This window comes from Gossypium hirsutum, chromosome A13 (assembly GCF_007990345.1).
Source record: "Gossypium hirsutum isolate 1008001.06 chromosome A13, Gossypium_hirsutum_v2.1, whole genome shotgun sequence".
Classification (NCBI taxonomy): domain Eukaryota; kingdom Viridiplantae; phylum Streptophyta; class Magnoliopsida; order Malvales; family Malvaceae; genus Gossypium; species Gossypium hirsutum.
Genome location: NC_053436.1, coordinates 2084952 through 2109218, shown reverse-complemented (window position 1 = coordinate 2109218; position 24267 = coordinate 2084952). Strand labels below are relative to the sequence as shown.

General features: G+C 32.9%; 1 protein-coding gene across 1 annotated transcript; it reads left to right on the top strand.

Annotated features, from left to right (window-relative positions):
• Positions 1-400: 400 nt before the first annotated feature.
• On the top strand, positions 401-1801 carry LOC107929512 (UDP-glycosyltransferase 91C1). The gene has a single exon (XM_016860949.2). It carries the CDS (start codon positions 401-403, stop codon positions 1799-1801), a length of 1401 nt encoding a protein of 466 aa, XP_016716438.1.
• The last annotated feature ends 22466 nt before the right edge of the window (positions 1802-24267 follow it).

Here is a 24267-nt window from a genome sequence, read left to right as displayed (position 1 = left end):
TTGGTGTACTCCACGCCAATCAAGAATGTTAAGCAATTAATATAATTTTATGTATATATAAATAATTATATTTATTTAATATAAAAGAATTTTATGTGTTTATACATGAATCAAAATTAAAGTTGATATATAAGTTTAATTTTAATTTATAATATATACAAAGAACCGATTGTCGGTAGAATGAAACAAAAATTAAGATTCTCTTTAGATTTGGATATTCCTTTGATCTTTTCGAACCAATAAAACGAGCAATAGACCATGGTATAATCGGTTCCAGCAGTGCAAGATCACACAGCAAAACATCCCCACAAGTAAATATATATAATACCATCGTGAATTTCATCTTCTGATTCCCAATTAAAACGTATTCAGTCTTTTGTAATCTGTACCCAAAACCGCCATGGACAGAACAGAAAAGCTTCACATAGCTATGTTCCCATGGCTAGCTTATGGTCATACAATGCCGTTTCTCGAGGTTTCCAAATTCTTAGCTCAAAAGGGTCATCGAATATCCTATATTTCCACCCCTAAAAATATTAGTCGCCTCCCTAAACTTCCCCCACATCTGTCCTCTAACATAAGTTTCGTCGAGTTTTCCCTTCCCCATGTTCATGGCTTACCTCCAGGAGTTGAGTCCACTTCTGAGGTACCAATCCACAAAGTCCCTTACCTTAAAAGGGCATACGACAAGCTTCGAGACCCTTTAACTGACTTCCTCAAAAACTCAAACGTCAACTGGATAATCCATGATTTTGCACCTTACTGGTTACCTGGTATTGCAGCTCCATTAGGCATCAACTTGGTTTTCTTCAGCATATTCAATGCCAGCACGTCTACTTTCGGAGGTCCACCATCAGCTTTGCTCGGTGATCATCGAAAACGATTGGAAGATTTTACGGTCGTCCCTGAGTGGATAGATTATCCTTGCAACAATGTAGCTTTCACCCTCTATGAGACAGTGAACTACCAGCAGTGCGTGGACGACGATGTGCCTGATAGCCACCGGATAGGACGACTTATTCAAGGTTGCCAATTTGTAACCATGCGCACCTGCTTCGAGTTCGAATGGGACGCGATTAAATTGCTTATCAAGCTTTACCAGAAACCTGTGGTTCCGGTAGGCCTGTTGCCTCCGTTATTATCACTGCCATCAAATGAGGTTAACAAATGGGAAGCTATAAAAAGCTGGCTTGACAGTAAAGGAGAGAAATCAGTTCTCTATATTGCTCTTGGTAGTGAAGTGAATCTAAGTGAAGAGTCCATGCACCAATTGGCATTTGGGGTAGAGAAATCCAACTTGCCCTTCATTTGGGTGGTAAGGAACCGTCCAGTGGATGAAGGACAGATGAATGACATAATTCCTCCAGGGTACGAAAAACGAGTGTCTAAAAGGGGCTTAGTGTTGAGGGATTGGGTACCTCAGTTGCGGATATTAGCCCACTCTTCTGGTGGGGGTTTCTTGACTCACTGTGGTTGGAGTTCCATAATCGAGGCACTCAAGTACGGTCGAGCTTTGATCTTGTTTTCTGGGGGAAATTCGGGCCAAGGGTTGAACGCTAGGTTGTTGCATGGCAAGAAGGTTGGGTTAGAAATCGAGAGAAATGAAGTGGACGGTTCGTTTACAAGCGACTTGGTGGCTGCAACCATTAGGCGGGTGATGGTGGAACCAGAAGGTGAGGTGTTTAGGGCAAATGCGCAGGCAATGAGAGAGATTTTCTGTAATGAAGAGTTGAACAACAATTACTTGAATGAATTCACTCGGTTCATTGAAGAGTTTTCACCTTCAGCTTGCCATTGTTAGGTTTAAGTGGAAATGGCTTTCTGGTTTAAAAACAAAAGAGTATCACACCTAGAAAAGAGTTGTTTGTTTGTTGTTTTTGGCAAAATAAAATTACTCCTACATTATTGTTACATGTTAAAGTTAAATATAAAACTAAATAATATTTAATAGGGGTGTGCAAAATTCGGGTAAAACCAAAAATTTTCGATTAACCGGCTAAATTCGATTAATCGGTCAATTAACCGAATTAATTTGGTCGAGGGTCAGTTAATAATTTTTTGAGTTTTCGGTTAACGGTTAATTTAGTTCGAAACCGGGCAGTTAACCGAATTTTTTTGGTTTAACCGAAAAAATTAATAAATAAAATTATAATATAGAAATAAAATCCTATTACTTATTTATAAGAATCAGAAGTAAGAAAAGTCCAAAAAGGACAACTAATTAATCAAATAGGTACTCCTAAATATCTTTTAAAGGGATTAACAAATATTCTAAAAACAGAATTTTGTGGTTATTTTGATAAACAAAGATCAAGATAGTATAGCTAGTTATACCTTGTCAAAAATTAAATTATGCGATATTAGATATATAGAAGAATTTTCCAAAAAATTTCTTCATGAATATCAAAAGTTAAAAAATGAAAATATAGAATTTTGGAAAAACCAATATTTTCATAAATTACCCCCACCATAGGATGAGATATGTATAAAGAAATAGGTATCCTATTTAGATAAACATAGTAAAGAAGCAGGTATAGCAAAAGAAAATATAGATTCTATAGGAAATAGGATTAATTTTACAAAAGAAAGAATAATTTTACATTGTTTAAAGACTAAAGCTGCTAAACAAGTAAAAAATAAATTAAGTTATAGTCACTGTACAAAAATTCTAAAAAATGAATGGGAATTTGAATGTAAAACAATACGTCCTAATACTTATAAAAAAATAGAAAGAAAAATAGAAAATATAAATTTATTAGATGGAAACCAGGAAATAAAAAATATACTGGTAATAATAAGAAAAAGAAAAAATTTGTTAGAAGAAAAACTTCTAAAAAATCTAAAAAACAGATATGTAAATGTTTTATATGTGATGAAGAAGGCCATATAGCACCAAACTGTCCTAATAAAGGAAAAAGTGCTAAAAAAATGATTAAAAGTCTTGAAGAACAAGATTTAGAAATCTGTTATGAAGAGGAAATAAATCCTGAAGAAATATTATATGAGTTAATATCAGAAACAGATTCTGATTCAGATGAAGAAGAATATATATTTATGTTTAATGTAGGAAGTAGTTCTAAAAATCAATTAGAAGAAATTCCTAAGTCTGAACAACAAGATATAAAATTAGGAAATTTGATTGGAGAAGAAAAAGACTTTTCTGATGAAATGATAGAAAAAATAAAGAAAAATCATTTTTCTAAAGAAGAAATATATAAAATATCTAAGTTTAAAATATGGAGTCAAAGACACATAGAAAAAATTAGTGGCAATACAGTCGCTAAGGATACTAGAGGAGGATTAATAGAAATTCCATTATTTACTAAAGAAAAAATTAAGAGAATTAAAAAGAAAAACCCTCAAGTTAGATATATACATTTAGGTATAATTATGATAACAATCAGGGCTTTATTTAGAAAAGGACATGATATACCTATAATAGCAGTTTTATTAGATAAAAGATTTGAAAACCCGATAAAAGCACTTATTGGTGGAATTCAGTCTAATTTACACACTGGAGTAATAGGATTTAAAGTTAAACCAAACTATTTTATATCCATTACAGATCCTCTAATAGTTTAGTGTTTATGTTTAAGAATTCAGACAAAAAACTCTAAAATTAGTGATTTAGTAGAAGATCTGGCAATAAGTTGGACTTCTATTAATGAATATACCAACACGGCAGAAGAAGAAATTAAAGAAATTAATAATAAAATAATTGAGTTATTTGAACCCAATAAATTTACTACAGAAATACAACCAAAATTACTACATCTAAAAGATCTGTCAATACCAAAAGATTGGATGATTGATAAAATAAGTGGAGCTAGTACTTAAAAACCTGTAAGTACTATAGAATATATGTCATCTGGAGATAGACTATACTTTAAAAATAATGCTATAACAAATACAAATGATAATTTAGTTTTACCCTCTAATTCTCAAATAGAGGAAGAAGAAGATAATATTAGTACAAATTCGACAACACCAATAGGTATGAAAACAGTTCAAATACCTATTTTCCCCACTGAACCTAGTAGAAATTCTAGAAATGCTAGAATGGAAGAAATACAATCTACTACTATTTTTCAACAAATGAAAATGGGAAAAAATGATATTATTACATTTTCAAATTTCCAACCTAGGAAATATTATACATATATAGAAATTACATTTCAATTTAGAGAATATAAAACATATTCTTTGCATGTCTTATTAGATACTGGAGCTACCACAAGTAGCTGTAGAAAAAATGCCATTCCTGTAGAAAAATGGGAATTAATGAAAAACCCAATTAGAGCTATAGGAATAGACGGTAAAGAAACTATAATTCAATTTAAGGCTAGAAATATACCAATTTACATAAATAATGTAAGATTTATAATTCCTAAAATATTGTGTCTTCTTGAAATGGATTGAGACATATTATTAGGAAATAATTTTATATATCATCATTTACCATTTTCTATAGATAAAAATTTAGTAATATTGTCAACAGAAAAAACTTCTGTAGAAATACCTTTAATAGAAAACCATAAATTTGTATGTGATAAAGGATTTAGACCAATAAGAAAGGAACAAATTAAACAACTAGAAACAAATCATTGGTTGTTTAAAATTCTAGAAAATAATTTGTAGATACTCAATTTTGCCCGGGCCCAGAAATAAGTCCCAAAACAAAAATAATAAATCCAAAAAAAACGAAGTCCAAGTTCAGTCCAGAATTACAAATATAATTTGGCCCGATCGGAATGGCCCATTACTTAAAAAGATTTAAGGTCCATCTACAAGCTTGACTCATATGGAAATATAATCTTCAATGATATGCAATCTTAGATGTGATATGCAATCTTAGATATGATACAATCTTAGATATGATTGCAATCTTAGATATGATATGCAATCTTAGAAGATATGATTTTGTAATCTTAGAGATTTAATTTGTAGATACCTTTTAATCTTAACTGTTGATGTAATTGATCTGTACCGTTGGATTTGAGGAGGTTCAACTATAAATAGAGGCATCTCCCTTCATTGTAAACACGCTGGAGTTTTGGGAAACAATAAAAATTTTTGAGAGCTTTCACTCAAATTTCTCTCCCTCTTACGTTCTTATTTTCTACGATTTGTTCTTATTTTATTCTTTGTTCATCCTCGTTTTTCAACCCCTTTTATTTTGATTTAATCCATGTTTCCCTGATTTTTTTTATATATTTTAATTTTTTAATAATTTTAGTATCATATCAAACTATTTCATTTTTTAATATTTTTTTAGTATTACTCTTAGTATATTATTTTTTTAAATTTTACTCAAATCATTATTTTAAAAAATATATTTCATTTAATTGTCATATTTTATCCAAAAGTTTTTCTAAAATGAGGCAATGTTTTTCGTATTTAGGAATTCGGGAAATAGTGCCCTAACATGCTGGGTTGCGATTTCCCGTTTGTCTTAATGTCTAAAGTATCATTCTAAATAGATTTTGTAAATCACGAGATGATTTCAGTTATGAGAGTTTAAGAATATCATGTCCTATCATACTGGATGTGATGTTTGTATTCTTTCGGAGCTAAGGAATCTCGATTTTTCAACTTAAATAATTCCGGTTTTAAAAAAGGGATCCTATTTTTAAATCCTTTCAAATTTTTGACATTAAGACAGAAAACTATTCAATTTGGTACCAATTTTGGGCGTTGCGAGGGTGCTAATCCTTCCTCGTACGTAACCGACTCCCGAACCTATTTTATTAATTTTCGTAGACCAAAACGTTTTATAAGGTGATCTAATCACACCTAAAAAAGGTTGGTGGCGACTCCCATTTTCGTTTTTCAAAAGTCGATCCCTGTTTTTTCAAACATCCCTTTAAAAAATGGTTTCGACAGCTTGGCGTCTCCGCTGGGGACCAATAAGAGAGTCAAGCCGTAAAATTGATTGATTTCTGTCATTTTATCGAAATTTGAAAACTCGATTTGAAAACTATGATTTTTTTTTTCATGTGTTTGCTGCATATGTTATTTTTCTCGCACACATTGCACTTGCATGACCGTTGTGGTCGCACCCTTAAGTGGGAGTGAGAAGCTAAGCTTTCGTGAGGTTTTCACCTCCGCATGAGCTAATGGATTACTTCCGGGATATATCTGTACCTATATCTTCGTGAAATTTTCATCTCCGCATGGTCATAGGGAAATGTATCCTCCTAAACCAAACTTGGTCCATATGAGCCTATAATGGGTGAGGATCGAGGAATCTGCTGGTTTAGGTACCCTTGCTTTAGAACTGAACTACATATAGTGAACTTTAAGTGCTTGCTCTAGGTAGTACAGTGATGACATTTAGTACCTACCTTTATAAGTGCTTGTTTATTATATCTTTTTATATGATACTGACTTGTTTTTTATTTTGTCATCATCGCATATCATTCATCATTAAACAGTGTCGATTCAAGGTTCGATTTCTGAGTTAAGAAGTTTTGTAATAAGGAATGAATATCTTAAAGTGGAGGACAACTCTTCCGTTTGTGCGTGGTTAGAGAAAACCCAGTTAGAGAAAGGAGATAATGTCATCGAGGGATATACATCAGAGTTGTGGGACTTTACTCGTATCAGTTCGACACAGAATATTTTCGAGAGATGAAGGACATTTGGGCCTAATGGGATGACGAGGCTAGACAGCTTTTCTTTCAGACTTATGGAGATCTTTCTTATTTGCTAGACATTAAGTTAGATAAGCATCTGTTTCGAGCTATGGTACAGTTCTGGAACCCTGCTTATAGTTGCTTTACATTTAGAGAGGTAGATGTAGTGCTTACTTTGGCGGAGTATACAACCTTACTTCGTTGTCCGAGAATTCAAGGTAACAAAGCTTATGTTAGGCTTGCTAGTCCCCCAATTTTCGTGAGGAAATTAGTGATGATCACATGGATGAGTGAGCAGTGGGCTGTAGCTCGAGTGCAGAAAAAGGGCGATAGTAAGTGCATTCCGTGGGCTATTTTGAGGGATCTGATATTAACACACCCAGATGTGAAGAAGAAGGTCAATGTTTTGGCCTTAAGTATTTACGGCTTGGTGATTTTCCCGAAGGCGATAAGGCACATAGATGAGGCAGTAGCAAATTTATTTAATCGTATTGGTAAACAGAACACACCGGTGCTAGCAATCCTAGCTGAGACGTTTAGATCCTTGAAGTACATGTCGGAGAGCCAGTGAAGTAGATTCATTGGATGCGCACAATTGTTGTTAGTATGGTTCTATTGTCACTTTTGGAAGCTTAAGAAGGTTCCTTGCCGAGTGTTCTTTGAGGGTTATTCCCTCTTAAAGGAAGCAGCAACTACACCAAGGAGAGACGATATTATAGAAGAAAGGTGGATGAATATTCTTCAGAATCTTCGAGAGGAGGAAGTTTTGTGGAAAGCACCTTGGATGACTCCTAATGAAGTCCTTTATCGCTACGGCAGTTTTGATTGGGTACCTCTTCTTGGGATTTGGAGAGTCGTTGGCTATGTACCGTTACTCGTCCTAAGGCAATATAAAGCGGGGCAGTTCAGATAGAGGTCGAGAGTTAGCTTTGTTATTAGATAGGGTTAAGACTCTGGGCCTACGAGCGAAAGCGTATTTGTAATCCGTTTTATGAAAAGACTTTTGTTCCTTAAATAACGTTTTCTAAAATGAAACTGAATCGAGATCGATACCTTTTTGCATTCTTGCATTTGCATTACATTACATCAAAGAAAAGAAGGTGTTGATTTGAAATTCGATTCCTAAATAGAATAGTTTGTCATAAGGAAACGAATTTATTGATAAAGTAGATTATAGTACGGTCGTCTGAATATAGTCCAAGTAAATACGATGAGAGAAAGCTGGTAGTCCACGGAGGAATACATGATGTAATTGCCAGAGATTCAAGCTAACAAAGGTTATCCAAGAGCATGACGAGAGAAAGCCGAAAGTCCACGAAGGAATACATTACTTGATTTAATTGCCAACGAAGATTATCCAAGAGCCGGCACTTTTTTATGAGTATCATGGAGATAAGCGAGCAAGAGATCGAGGCTCAGGTTAAGCAGCAAGGAATTAGTAAAGGCATCTTTTGGAGAATTTATAGGATTCGAACATGAAGAAAAGATCAGCGTTTACTTGGACTATGAAGGGCAAGACCGCATATGTAATCTATTTTCATGTAAAGAAATCTATTTTATAGAAAAGTTATTCTAATGGAATTGGATTCAAGATTAACATCTTCTTTTCTTTTGCATTCATGCATTTGCATTGCATCACATCACATGCATTTAAATCCATAAAAAGACCCTAATTAGTTAAGGTTAAAAAGAGAAAGAAAGAGAGAAGAGGGTCATGGCTGAGCGAAAAGAAGACGCTCCCTTACATATCCTAGACTGTTGTATCAGGAGGGATAGCTTACTTGGAGATGGGGGTGTTTGAAAATGAAAATCATTCCATCGATGCCATACATGAAGAAGGGACTGATTAAGGAAACCTTGAGGGCATCCACCCTTACGAACCGGGAAGCTCTCTGAACAATTTGACTTCGGAGGAACTTCCTGTAGTCTTTAGGAATTTTTCAGAGTAATTCTCGAAACATTCTTGTTACTCTAGGGCCTAGGAGTAATAGGATTACATTTGTGGAATGGGCTTACGATCATCTATTATTTTTTAGTAAAACATAACTTTTATCAATTTGAACGAGTATTGTTTCATTTTTATCAACCAATATTCCGTTAAACTTTTGCAATTCTTATTCTTTCATTCGTAGCACATAAATAATCATTCTTAAATTCATTCATTCTTTGTATATTCTTTATACTTCACAGGTCCCTAGATATCAATGACATGAGCACTGATATTACAAATCCTGATTTCTCTTGTGAGCAAGACATGTGTTTAGAGTAATCTCAGGATTTTGAAGATGTCCAGGATTGTGATATATCTCCGGATCTGTTGAGGAGGGTAAAACAGGAGGAGAAATAAATCATGCCCCCTGAGAAAGAGGCAATAGAGAATGTAGCCCTAGAGGAAGGGAAAGAGGTGAAAATCGGCACGCATATTGCCGATGACACAAGGCAATGACTGATCGAGTTGCTACGTGAGTTCAAGGATATCTTTGTATGGTCCTATCAAGATGTGCCAGGGTTAAATGCCGATATTGTGGTGCATCGCCTTCCAATAGGACAGGATTGTAAGCCAGACCAACAGAAGTTGCGAAGAATGAGGCCATATATCATATTGAAAATAAAGGATGAAGTCAAGAAACAGTTCAATGCAGGATTCTTACAAGAGGTGAAGTACTCTGAATGGGTAGCTAACATTGTACCGGTCCCTAAGAAGGATGGGAAGGTATGAATGTGCGTTGATTACAGAGATCTGAACAAAGGTAGCCTAAAAGATAATTTCCCTCTGCCGCACATAGACACTTTGATAGACAACACAACGAGATATTCATTGTTCTCCTTCATGGATGGTTTCTCAGGGTACAACCAGATAAAGATGCATCCGGAAGACATGGATAAAACCACTTTCATAACATTGTGGGGCACCTTTTGTTACAAAGTAATGCTGTTTAGATTGAAGAATGCAGGGGCAACATACTAACGGGCTATGGTGAACTTATTCCATGACATGATGCACAAGGAGATCGAAGTGTATGTTGATGACATGATTGCTAAATCTTGAACAGAAAAGGAACATATTGAAGTTTTGAGGAAGTTGTTTATGAGATTAAGGAAATTTCAGTTGAAGCTTAATCCGGCAAAGTGCATCTTCTGAGCTAGGTCGGGAAAGTTATTAGGCTTTGTGGTCAGTGAAAAGGGAATAGAAGTTGACTCAGACAAAGTTAGAGCCATACGAGATTTGCCTCCACCACGCACTCAGAAAGAAGTTTGGGGTTTTTTTGGAAGGTTGAATTATATTGCTCGATTTATTTCACAATTAACTGAGAAATGTGATCCTATATTTCGCCTCCTTAGAAAACACAACCAAGGTACTTGGGATGAGGAATGCCAGAGTGCTTTCGATAAGGTTAAGCAATACTTGTTAAATGCTCCTGTGTTATCTCCACCTAATCCAGGAAGACCATTAATTATGTACTTATCAGTGTTTAACAATTCTATGGGATGTGTGCTTGGCCAACATGATGAGTTGGGAAGAAAGGAGAAAGCGATATACTATCTCAGCAAGAAATTCACAGAGTGTGAGATAAGATATTCACCAATTGAGAAATTGTGCTGTGCTTTAATCTGGACGACTCGAAGGTTGAGGCAATATATGTTGTATCATACTACTTGGCTTATTTCAAAACTTGATCCTCTGAAGTATATGATGGAGTCAACAGCTTTGAATGGAAGAATGGCGAGGTGGCAAATTCTACTTTCAGAGTTTGACATAGTTTATGTGAGCCAGAAGGCTATAAAAGGAAGTGCGATAGCGGAATTTCTGGCTAGTAGAGTTCTAGAAGACTATGAGCCGTTGAATTTTGATTTCCCAAATGAGGAGTTGATATGTGTAGCAGCTACAAAGGATTATCCTTGGAAGTTGAGCTTTGATGGGGCATCCAATGCAGTGGGAAATAGAATTAGGGTAGTCTTGGTATCCCCAAATGGTGATTATTATCCATTCACGTACAAGTTGGATTTTAATTGCACAAACAATATGGCCGAGTATGAAGTGTGCATCATGGGACTCTGAGCGGTTATAGAGCGAAGAATAAGAACCTTGGAAGTTTATGGAGACTCTGCATTGGTAATTTACCAGCTTAAAGGTGAATGGGAAACAAGGGATCCTAAATTGATCAATTATCGAAAGGTAGTTTTAGGGTTACTTGAGGAGTTCGATAACATCACTTTCAATTATAACTCATGAGACGAAAACCAGATGGCAGATGCTCTAGCAACCTTGGCTTCAATGATTAAAGCAAATAAAGAGAAGGAGATGAGACCCATTCAGATGAGTATCTTTGAGGCTCCAGCTCCCTTTTGTAACATTGAGGAAGAAGAAAAGGATGATAACCTTTGGTATCAGGATATATTACGATATGTGAGAGATCGTAAATACCCAGAATAGACAACTGAAAATTTTAAGTGAACTTTATGGAGATTAGCCTGCGACTATGTTTTGAATGGGGACATCTTATACAAAAGAAAAAAGGACCAAGTACTGTTGAGATGTGTTGACGCCAAGGAAGCTAAGTTAATTTTGGAAGAAGTTCACGAGGGTGTTTATGGGATGCACGCTACTGGTTTCACGATGGCTAGACAAATCATGAGGTTTGGATATTATTGGCCTACCATGGAAAGAGATTGTATCAACTACGCCAAAAAATGCCATAAATGTTAGATTTATGGAGATAAGATTCATGTACCACCTTCACCTTTATATGTTATGACTTCTCCATGGCCTTTTTCCATGTGGGGTATGGATGTCATTGGGCCAATATCACTAAAAGCTTCAAATGGGCATCGCTTTATTTTTGTGGTCATTGATTACTTCACGAAGTGGGTAGAGGCTGCTTCTTATGCGAATGTTACTAAGTCGGTTGTGAGTCGATTCTTGAAGAAAGATCATTTGTCAGTATGGGATGCTTGAAAGGATCATATCAGTCAATGCATTAAACTTGAACAACAGAACGATAGCAGAAGTTTGTAGTCAGTTCAAGATTAAGCATCATAACTCTTCTCTGTATCGCCCAAAAATGAATGGGGCAGTAGAAGCAGCCAACAAGAACATCAAGAGGATAGTGGAGAAAATGACTGAGACTTATAGAGATTGGCATGAGAAACTACAATTTGCACTCTTAGCTTATCGAACGTCCATCAGAACTTCTACTGGGGCAACCCCTTTTTCGTTAGTATATGAAATGGAGGCAGTATTACCTATTGAAGTAGAAATACCTTCTCTCCGAATTTTGTCGGAAATAAAACTAGATGAAGCAGAATAGATTCAATCCCAATGTGACCAATTGAACTTGATCGAAGAAAAGAGGCTAAAAGTTATTCGCCATGGTCAGATGTATCAGAAGTGAATGATGTGAGCTTATGATAAGAAAGTTCGTTCAAGAGAATTCCATGAGAGGAACCTTGTGTTGAAAAAGATTCTCCCCATTCAGAAGGACTTTAGAGGAAAATGGATTCCGAATTGGGAAGGGTCGTATGTTGTAAAGAAGGCCTTCTCTGGGGGTGCATTGATCTTAATAGAAATGGATGGGAAAAGTTTACCCAATCTAGTGAATTCAGGCTCAGTAAAAAAGTACTTTGTCTAAAAGAGAAGAATTCAGGGTGAAAACCCGCAAAGGGCGCCTTGACTTTTCAAAAAAAAATTAGAGAGGCCAAGGTGAAAACCCGCAAAGGGCGCCTTGTAACCAAAAAGGTTTTGAGTTGAAAACCCGAAAGGGCAGCTCAAATTTTGAAGAGCACACAGTAATCTTGCTATATTTGATTTAACGAAGAGTGAAGCGCGTTGCATATCGGGGCATCAACAAAGTACTTTGGATCTTTTAAACACATGTTGAACTCAAGAAAGTCTTCATGGAGCTGGCATATAAATGCTCAAGCGGCGATATCTAGGGCATCTAACTTTTGTCCTGTTTGCTATCTTTAGATTCTTTTTCTTCTCAAAGATAGGCTTTCAGATTAATTTCCTTTGTATTTTTGACAAATTTATTCAAATCTAATTATTCTTAAAGATTAAATTCATCTTCCATTATTCTTAAAGTATGTTGCATTAAATAATGATAGATTAACTAAATAATTTTCACAAATGAAGTTTTGCTCATTACTCTAGAAATTTTTAGATAATATAGGAAACTAAAACGGAACAATTGTTCGAGGAATTCACGTAAGTGAAGTTTGAAAGAACTCGAGAAAATTCTTTCTTTAGTCCAAAATGATGATTGGACAAATCAAACGATTCGATCCTAAGAGAGGATCATCTTACAAACATTCTTGGTGGGTCATAGCATTTGAAGAATGGTACAAACCCACAGGCTGAGTAGGAATGATAATTCGAGAAAAATAAAATTAAACTTCAACGAAAGAATGAGTAGGTGACGTCTGGAATAGGGGTCATATTCATAAACATTTTGCATTATAACAAGTTTAATTAGGATCATTCGACTCACTTAGGTCATAGCATCCTAATCATGAACTCATGCATATTATACAGGTCATGTCCTTTAAGGGACAACGAAGAATGATACGCCTTAACTCCCTAAATAGTAGGGTAACAGGCTAAAACATAGCAGATCTAACCTTCGAATATTTCCATATCGAAGTAGATCCAAGATGATTTGGCATCCTTGCGTTTACAAGGAGCAGATTGAAGACATAACAGGTTTGGCTTTCACGTGTTTACGCTGAAGCGAATCTAAGATAATTTGGTGTCTCTGTATTGTTAGAGAGCAGATCAAAGATAGCAGATTTGGCGTCTCTGTATTATCAGAGAGCAGATCGAAGATAGTAGGTTTGGTGTCTCTGTATTGTCAGAGAACAAATCGAAGAAACAAATTTGGCATCTCCATATTCGACGGAGAGCAGATCGAAGAAATAGCAGATTTGGCCTTCACGTGTTTACATTGAAGCAAATTTAAGATGAGTTGGTGTCTCTGTATTGTTAGAGAGCAGATCAAAGATAGAAGATTTGGTATCTCTGTATTGTCAGAGAACAAATCGAAGAAACAGATTTGACATTTCCATATTTGACGGAGAGCAGATCGAAGTCATAGCAGATTTGGCCTTCATGTGTTTACACTGAAGCGAATCTAAGATGATTTGGCGCCTCTGTATTGTCAGAGAGCAGATCAAAGACAGCAGATTTGGCGTCTCTGTATTGTCAGGGAGCAGATTGAAGATAACAGATTTGGCATCTCTGTATTGTCAGGGAGCAGATTGAAGATAACAGATTTGGCATCTCTGTATTGTCAGAGAGCAAATTGAAGACATAGCAGATTTGGTTTTCACGTGTTTACACTGAAACGAATCTAAGATGATTTGGCATCTCTGTACTGTCAGAGAACAAATCGAAGAAACAGATTTGGCATCTCCATATTTGATGGAGAGCAGATCGAAGACATAGCAGATCTGACCTTCATTGAAGCAGATCCAAGATGACTTGGCATCTCTATATTAGATGAAGAGCAGATCGAAGACACAGCAGATCTGACCTTCATTGAAGCAGATCCAAGATGATTTGACATCTCTGTATTAGACGGGGAGCAGATCGAATACATAACAGATTGGACATTCATTGAAGCAGATCCAAGATGATTTGGCATCTCTGTATTAGACGGGGAGCAGATCGAAGACATAGCAGATCTAACCTTCATGTGTTTACATCGAAGCAGATCCAAGAAGACAGATTTGGTATCTTTGTATTAGACGGGGAGCAAATCGGAGAAAATAGATTTGGCATCTCTGTATTAGACGGGGAGAAGATTGAAGAAGCAAATTTGGCGTCTCTGTATTAGACGGGGAGCAGATCGAAAATAGCAAATATCGCTTTCCTGAGTTGCAGTGAAGCAGATTGAAGCCGTCAAGAGGCCATTTAAAGAAGATCAAGGATCAAGAACTCAAGACTCGGCGAGCCCGGGCAAAATTGGTCATTTTATAGTCTTTGCTCTATTCCTGTTACACAGCAATGAGCAAAGAGGGGCAGCTGTAGACACTCAATTTTGCCCGGGCCCAAAAATAAGTCCAAAAACAAAAATAATAAACCCAAAAAAAAACGAAGTCCAAGTTCAGTCCAGAATTACAAATATAATTTGGCCCGATCGGAATGGCCCATTACTTGAAAAGATTTAAGGTCCATCTACAAGCTTGACTCATATTGAAATATAATCTTCAATGATATGCAATCTTAGATGTGATATGCAATCTTAGATATGATACAATCTTATATATGATATGCAATCTTAGAAGATATGATTTTGTAATCTTAGAGATTTAATTTGTAGATACCTTTTAATCTTAATTGTTGATGTAATTAATCTGTACCGTTGGATTTGAGGAGGTTCAACTATAAATAGAGGCCTCTCCCTTCATTGTAAACACACTGGAGTTTTGGGAAACAATAAAAATTTTTTAGAGCTTTCACTCAAATTTCTCTCCCTCTTACGTTCTTATTTTCTACGGTTTGTTCTTATTTTATTCTTTTTTCATCTTCGTTTTTCAACCCTTTTTATTTTGATTTAATCCATGTTTCCCTGATTTTTTTTATATATTTTTTAATTTTTTAATAATTTTAGTATCATATCAAACTATTTCATTTTTTAATAAATTTTTTTTAGTATTACTCTTAGTAAATTATTTTTTTAAATTTTACTCAAATCATTATTTTAAAAAATATATTTTATTTAATTGTCATATTTTATCCAAAAGTTTTTCTAAAATGAGGCAATGTTTTTCGTATTTAGGAATTCGGGAAATAGTGCCCTAACATGCTGGGTTGCGATTTCCCGTTTGTCTAAATGTCTAAAGTATCCTTCTAAATAGATTTTGTAAATCACGAGATGATTTCAGTTACGAGAGTTTAAGAATATTGTGTCCTATCATGCTGGATGTAATGTTTGTATTCTTTCGGAGCTAAGGAATCTCGATTTTTCAACTTAAATAATTCCGGTTTTAAAAAAGGGATCCTATTTTTAAATCCTTTCAAATTTTTGACATTAAGACAGAAAACTATTCAATTTGGTACCAATTTTGGGCGTTGCGAGGGTGCTAATCCTTCCTCGTACGTAACCGACTCCCGAACCTGTTTTCTTAATTTTCGTAGACCAAAACGTTTTATAAGGTAATCCAATCACACCTAAAAAAGGTTGGTGGCGACTCCCGTATTCGTTTTTCAAAAGTCGATCCCCGTTTTTTCAAACATCCCTTTAAAAAATAGTTTCGACAAATTTTAGTGAAGAACCATTAAAATTATGGGAAAATAGTCCAAGATATTGTGAAATAAAATTAAAAAATCCTAATAAAATTATTAGAATTAAACCCATGATTTATACTAAACAAGATATAGATGAATTTGATATACAAATCAAAGAATTATTGGAAAAAGGATTAATAGAAAAAACTAATAGTCCACACTCAACTCCAGCTTTTATGGTAAGAAACCATGCAGAAATAAAAAGGGGAAAAGCTAGGATGGTAATTAATTATAAAAAAACTAAACCAAAATACAATTTTTGATGGATACTTTATACCAAGAAAAGATGTTTTAATTAATCAAGCTAAACAAGTAAAATATTTTAGTAAATTTGATTGTAAATCAGGATTTTAGAAAATAATGTTAACTGATGAATCTAAACCATTAACAGCCTTTAGTGCACCTAATGGTCATTATCAATGGAGAGTAATACCATTCGGGTTATGTAATGCACCCCAAACATGGATGGATTCTATATTTAATAAATATAAAAAATTTTGTGTAGTTTATATAGATGGTATTTTAATATTTTCAGAAACTCTGGAAAAACATAGAAAGCATTTAAATATTATCTCTCAAGAATTCATAAAACATGGAATTATTTTGAGTCCTAAGAAAATAGAATTAGAAAAAACAGAAATAGAATTTTTAAGATTACATTTACCTGCTGATGGTCTTAAACTACAAGATTATATTATAGTAAAAATAAAAGAATTTTCTGAAGAAATTAAAGATCAAAAACAACTTCAACAATTTTTAGAAATAGTTAATTATGGAAGAAACTTCTTTCCTACCTTATCTCAAAAAATAGGTGACTTATATGAAAAATTGAAAAAGGGTAAAACTTTTAGCTAGTCTAAAAGAGACTCAGAAATTATTAAAAATGTAAAATTAGAAATAAATTATACCCCAAAAATCTATTTACCAAAACAAGGTGATAGATTAATTTTAGAAACAGATGCATCACAAAATTATTGGGGATGTATTTTAAAGGCTAAAACAGCAAAAAATGAAGAACTAATATGTGGATATAGTTCCGGAAAATTTAAACCAAATGAAGTTAATTATGCTATATATGAAAAAGAATTATTAGCTATTAAAAAAGCAATAAAAACCTTTCTTATATATCTAGCATCTAAAAATTTTATTATTAAAACTGACAATCAGGCAGTTAAATAATTTCTAACTAATAATAGTTTAGAAAATGTACCTAGAAGAATTAGATGGTACAATGAATTATGTAGTTTTAATTTTGAAGTTTTATATGTAAAAGGCACTGATAATATTATTGCTGATTATCTTTGCAGACCTTATGGATAGAGGTAAAAAACCTCTAGAACAAGTCGGGGAATAGACTACTGTCTATAAAAAATCCAACAAAGGAAAGCAAATAAATCCTAATCAAGGATTTACTCCTATATTAACATCATACTATCCTAATCATGGATATTATGTTCCTTATCCAATGGTAAGACAACCAACTGGATCTCCTTCATCATATACATCAAGAATGGTAAGGCAATACCATCCAAGAACAATAAGCCAATCTCCTTGGTCTCAGGATCCAAATTCAGCATTTCAAGCTAGTTATTCTGAAGTTATAAAAGGAGCAGAAAATTTGTTGAAACAACAACAAATTCCAGAGATAAAAGATTTTTATAATCCAGGATTACCAAGTGAAATTTATAAATTCATCAATGAAATATGGAAAACCCATATTTTAGAACAAAGAGCAAACTTTAGACAAGCTCTTACAAAGTTTTCGCAATTTTTAGTTGAAAAAATAACTAAAGAAAACGAAGCACATGATTTATTATTAAAAGCTATTTTATACAGAGATTGGGAAGAACTCGAAATAGAGTATATAAATATCAATGAGATAAATAATCTTATTGTTATATTCCAATATTTTATTTACAAAGGAACAAATAGTCCTATTATGAATAAAATGTTTAGAATATGTTTATATAATAAAGCTAAGAAAATATTACCAATAGAAATTTTTGAAAAAATCAATAGAACTATCTGCAACCAGCAAGCTCAATTTAAAAAAGTCTTTTCCGAATACTTTTTAGAAACATATGTTTTTCTAAATGAACCATTTGATATAAACAGTATTGAATGAGGTTTTGTTAGAGAAATTGTAGTACAAAACTTTTCTTTTCACTTATTAAAAAATTTTTCTGCTATTATAAAAGCTATATTATCTCTTTTAGTACATTAAGATGATTTTTATTACAATTTTATATCCAAATAAGTAGTCTTATTGGCATTGCTGAAAAAGAGCGATTTTATCAACCATATCAAATTTGGATTATTCAAAAAATGATTGATAGTCCTTATTTATCAGCAGTCAAAGAAGATAAAAAACACTTGACAAAAACCATTGACAAGTGTTACAATAATCCAAAATACTTTCAAATCCAAGCCGGAATTGATTTAATGTCAACAGATCAACATGTACTTTATCAACAAACATACAAATTATCCACTGATGGAAAAATAATAGTAGCCAATGACACTGGAGTAGTTCAGAAAACAAGAGATGAAGAATCCATACAACTGCTAAAGAAAATAGCAGATATGGAAATAGATGATTTTCCTTCAGAAATAATCGAGGAAATCAAGAACACGTGGGAGACTTGGAATTCATCAAGACTATCACCAGAATCTCTACACTTGGACGAAATAGAAACGTGTAACCTTGACAATATCCAAGAAGGATAAAGACAAAATAATAACCACGTGGAGACTCAAGAAGACTTTCAAAAAGATTTTCAAGATTGGTAGTAAATTGAAAATCAAGGCATCCATGTACGGACAAAGATATGATGAGACAACTGACAATATACGTGGAAGCAACAATAAATTCATCCTTATCAGAAACACTGTTCGGGATTGAAGAAAAATTAAATAGAGTTTAGAAATTCTACTATAAAAAGCAATGTAAGAAGCCTAAACGAGGCATCGAAAAATAGCTTAGAAAACTTTTCTTTTATTTTAAGTATTCTCTCTTTGTAAACACTCTCTCTTTTTATTTATTAACTGAAAATAAAATAACTTTGTAAACAACAACGGTACTTGGTCAAAAGAAAAAATTTTAAATTATTTTGTAGGAACTTTTCAAAGAGATGTTTTACAATTTTTAAGACGATGGGAAGAATCAGAAGTAGGAAAAGTCCAAAAAGAACAACTAATTAATCAAATAGGTACTCCTAAAGATCTTTTAAAGGGATTAACAAATATTCTAAAAACAGAATTTTGTGGTTATTTTGATAAAAAAGATCAATATAGTATAGCTAGTTATACCTTATCAAAAATTAAATTATGCGATATTAGATATCTAGAAGAATTTTCAAAAAAATTTCTTCATGAATATCAAAAGTTAAAAAATGAAAATATAGAATTTTAGAAAAACCAATATTTTCATAAATTACCCCCCACCATGGGATGAAATATGTATAAAGAAATACGTATCCTATTTAGATAAACATAGTAAAGAAGCAGGTATAGCAAAAGAAAATATAGATTCCATAGGAAATAGGATTAATTTTGCAAAAGAAAGAATAATTTTACATTGTTTAAAGACTAAAGCTGCTAAACAAGTAAAAAATAAATTAAGTTATAGTCACTGTACAAAAATTTTAGAAAATGAATGGGAATTTGGATGTAAAATAATACATCCTAATACTTATAAAAAAACATAGAAAGAAAAATAGAAAATATAAATTTATTAGATGGAAACCAGGAAATAAAAAATATACTGGTAATAATAAGAAAAAGAAAAAATTTGTTAGAAAAAAACTTCTAAAAAATCTAAAAAACAGATATGTAAAAGTACCCAACCCAATCATAAAAATTACAAATAATTTAATAAATAAAAATAAAAATCTAAAACTAAAAATAAAAATAAAAAAATATAATTTTATACAAATAATTCGGTTAATTCGGTTAATTTAGGTAATTCGGGTAATTCTGCTAATTCGATTAATTCGGTTAATTTTATACTTATTTTAACCAAAAATTAAAAAATATATAATTTTCGGTTAATTCGGTTAACCAACCGAATTAACCGAAAAAAATTTGGTTCAGTTAACGGTTAAAAATTTTGAAAGGTCAGTTAATTTGGTTAATATTATTTCGGGTTGGTTAACCGACTGAACACCCCTAATATTTAATGCGTAAATAATAAAATGATACATTATCATTAAATTAGATAAAATATAGTAGAAAACTTATAAATAAATAAATATTAATTGGGAACACAGTAAAAAATTTTGTTTAAAAGAATCATGATGATGAGATTATAAATTTCCACTTCAAAAAAAATACTATTGCATTTAAATATGCAACATGAGAAATGATCTATTAAGCATACATCTAGATTATACTTAAAATAATAAAAACCCTTAACCATTAAACCATCACATAAAATTTAATATTTACGAAATAAGTAGAAGGAATAGTGAAATACTGATAATGTTTGACCAATTAACAGCACTTGTATTTAAAACCAAAATACAATTTATTTTTTTTAAAACAATATACGAGGGGATAGTTTGGTTTGGTTGCCAACCACCACCGCACACAAAAATTGAATAGTTGAAGGTACCTCCCCCCACCTCCCAAGGTAAGCTTCAGTTTCTTCCTTTGTTTTTAATTAATTAATTAATTAATATTTTTAATGCTAGTTATATTTTATTAAAAATTAGTATTTAATTTATTATATTCTACAATCAAATAAAAAATATAGTGATATTCGTTTTTATATATTTTTTTTGTAATTTTATAAATTTATAACTTTTATCCTATTTTAATTTTTTGCAATTTTTTGTAATTTTTTTTATAATTTTTTTCCATTTAAAAAGTTCCAGCGGTGCAAGACCACGCAACAAAATATCCCCACAAGTAAATATATACAATACCCTCTTGAATTTCATCTTCTGATTCCCAATTAAGACGTATTCAGTCTTTTGCAATCTGCACCAACAAACCGCCATGGACAGAACAGAAAAGCTTCACATAGCTATGTTCCCATGGCTAGCTTATGGTCATACAATGCCGTTTCTCGAGGTTTCTAAATTCTTGGCTCAAAAGGGTCATCAAATATCCTATATTTCCACCCCTAAAAATATTAGCCGCCTCCCTAAACTCCCCCCACATCTGTCCTCTAACTTAAGGGTCTGTTTGTTTGGCAGTAAAATGTTTTCCGTAAAATGATTTCTGAAAAATATTTTTCTTTTTTATAAAATGATTTACTGGAAAATATTTTCTGGTGTTTGGTAAATCTGTGTAAAATATTTTTTACTGTTTGACATATTTCCTGAAAATATTTTCCGGGAAAGTTGTTTTTACATATATTAATATATATTTATTAATATATATTAATAAATTGTTTTTACATATGTTGCAATGATTTAATTATAATAATACTCAATTATTAAGCTACAGTATTAATCGTTATAAATTGAAAAAAAATAATATCAAATAAATTATTTGTAATTGTGTTAAAAAAACAAGTATTGAATAATTATAAATTGCTACGAAACCACAATGAATACTAGAAATAATAATATTATTCAAATACATAATTAATGGTACACCACATAGTAACAACATTGTCTAGTGCATAATATTACACCACATATATCCAAATCCATAATTAATGGTACACCACATAGTAAGAACATTGTCCAAGTGCATAATATTACACCACATAAATGTATCAATATCTTCAACCCTGAGAAAATTTTTGAAGCCAAATTTTTTATGCTTCTTATTTTTAACCAAAAAATTTTGGCCTCTGATTCATGACTCCCTAGATAATCAAGCACAGAACATAAGAAGTCTTCATCAAATCATTCTTCCTCCATCGACATCACTTGTTCGTAAAGCTGTGATGTATTATCGGCAGTAAATTTTTCCAAAGTATTAGCAATTTTGCCAAGTTGTTCACCCACAAATTTAATTTGTTCATCAACGAGACTTTCTTGACCCTTTTTCTTTTACGTTTGGATGTGCCAGATGAAGATACATTTGTTCTTACCTCTTCAGCCTCTTCATTGTTGCAGTCTACAGGCATTGAATCTTCATTACCATCATCCAAATCTATGTCAGCAAATGTTCTGGCAAAACTCCCTGTTGCCATATCTTTGCCAACAACCACAGCCATTTCATCATAATGATCAATGCTTTTATTCAAAAATGGTTCATACTTCTTGTGTGCCTGTTGGATATTATACACAATTAGAATAGCAAGTAAAAAACAATTGAAATATACTTAACATATATATACACATATATTACCATCACTGCTGCATCATGTCGCTCTATCACATGTGATCATTTTCATGTTATCATCCCATCCAAAACCACTTTCAGCTCGAATTTTGCACATAATCTGCCACTGGTTTTTTACTGTCCTCAAATGATTTTCCACATGCTTCGCATCGCATTGGACTTGGAATCTTTCTAAAATGGCGTCAACAACTCGATTAATAGAAACTGCTCTGAAAGTATTAGAAGGTTTATTTCTTTTTCGAGCCTCCTCTGCTAGAATTTCAAGGAAAACATGTTCCATCGGTTTTGTCCACCTGAATTGCTTGGAGGTCCCTTCTTTGTTGCCCTTACCCATTCTACAAAATAAATTCAACCATTTCAATATCCAACAAGCTTAAAACATAATAATAAATTCAATATCCAACAAGCTTAAAACATAATCAATATCTAACAAATTCAAGACATATATCAAAATCCAACAAACTAAAATTTCAATATCATTATCCAACCAACATTTACAAAAACAACATTCAAAAAATTTAATACTAAAACATACATAACATAGAAATAACAACCTTAAGCCCTAAACCTAAATATTTCTAGCCATATAATCAGTCCACATAGTTTGTGCAATTTCATCTCTCTTAGCAGACCATTCTCTTGCTTCTTGTCTTTCTTCTCGCTCCGTGAGAGTTGATATTATCAAATCAGACTCAGAAGCCTCATATAATCCTTGATTAAGTAAATCACTAGGATCAACTCCCATTATATGATTATGAATGATACAACAAGCCAAAACTATATCTACTTGAGTTTGAAAATTCCAAAATGGTTCAGCATCTAATACACGAAACCGTTTCTTCAAAATCCCAAAAACACGTTCAACAGTGATTCGTAATGATGAATGACAAAGATTAAAGAGTTCCTTTGCATTTTCAGGCCCTTCAGCACCAAACTCTTTTAAATGATATCGGACACCACGATATGGGGTAATACATCCATTTCGGATGCCATATCCAGCATCAGCAAGATAATATTTACCTACAATTTTACAATACATAATTAATACTAATAAATTATGAGCTTATTAGAACTATTTGCTATTTTATGATAAATATTACCTTCCGGAATTCTTAATCCTCTTGGACGTGAAAGTGCATCACTTAAAATACGAGAATCATGTGCACTACCTTCCCAACCAGCTAGAACATAGGAAAATTTCAAATCAAATGTAATGGCAGCCAATACATTTTGTGTCGTCCCCCCTTTACGGCTACGAAATCTTCCTTGCATGCTAAGTGGAACGGATGCACGAATATGAGTTCCATCTAATGCTCCAATACAATCTTTAAAATAAGGATAAAACCTTGGATTGTTTCTAATTTCACTAGGAGTTGACTCATCAGGTAATCTAATAACTAGTCTATACAATTTCAAAATAGCTCTCAATACAACCCTAAAGTAACGATGAACTGTCTCAGTTGATCTATAATATCTAGATCCAATCACTCGAAACCTTACATTATGACCAATTATATGTAAAAATATAATTACTTGCTCCCTAATATTCACAGATTTTGTTGATTGTAACAAATGATTCCTACTAAGAATATCACACAAATTAAAAAAAAGCGATCGGTCTCATCCTTATCACATCAATACAATGCTAGTCACCACTATATAAAATACTATTAATATAATTTTCTCTTTCATAATCTCGATTCACACGAGAGCGAGAAGCAATTTTCTTCCTAGTTTCTAATTTTTTAATCCAAAGAGCCCCAAAAGCTAAAACTGAAGCCACGACTCCGACAATTGCAGTTTGATGTTGATTACGATCCATCTACACAAAATAATGCCACACAAATATATGATCACTACAAAAAGATGCAAGATTTTCATAAGATCACATAAAGTTACCATGACTAAGAGTGCATACATACATATCAAGCTAATTATAATTGAAAGTACCACTTAAAATGAAAGCATGAAAAATGAAAGCATTGAAAGTTCAAAAATGAAAAAATCGGTCCTGTCACTTCAATTTCTAAGGCTAAAAATTGGACT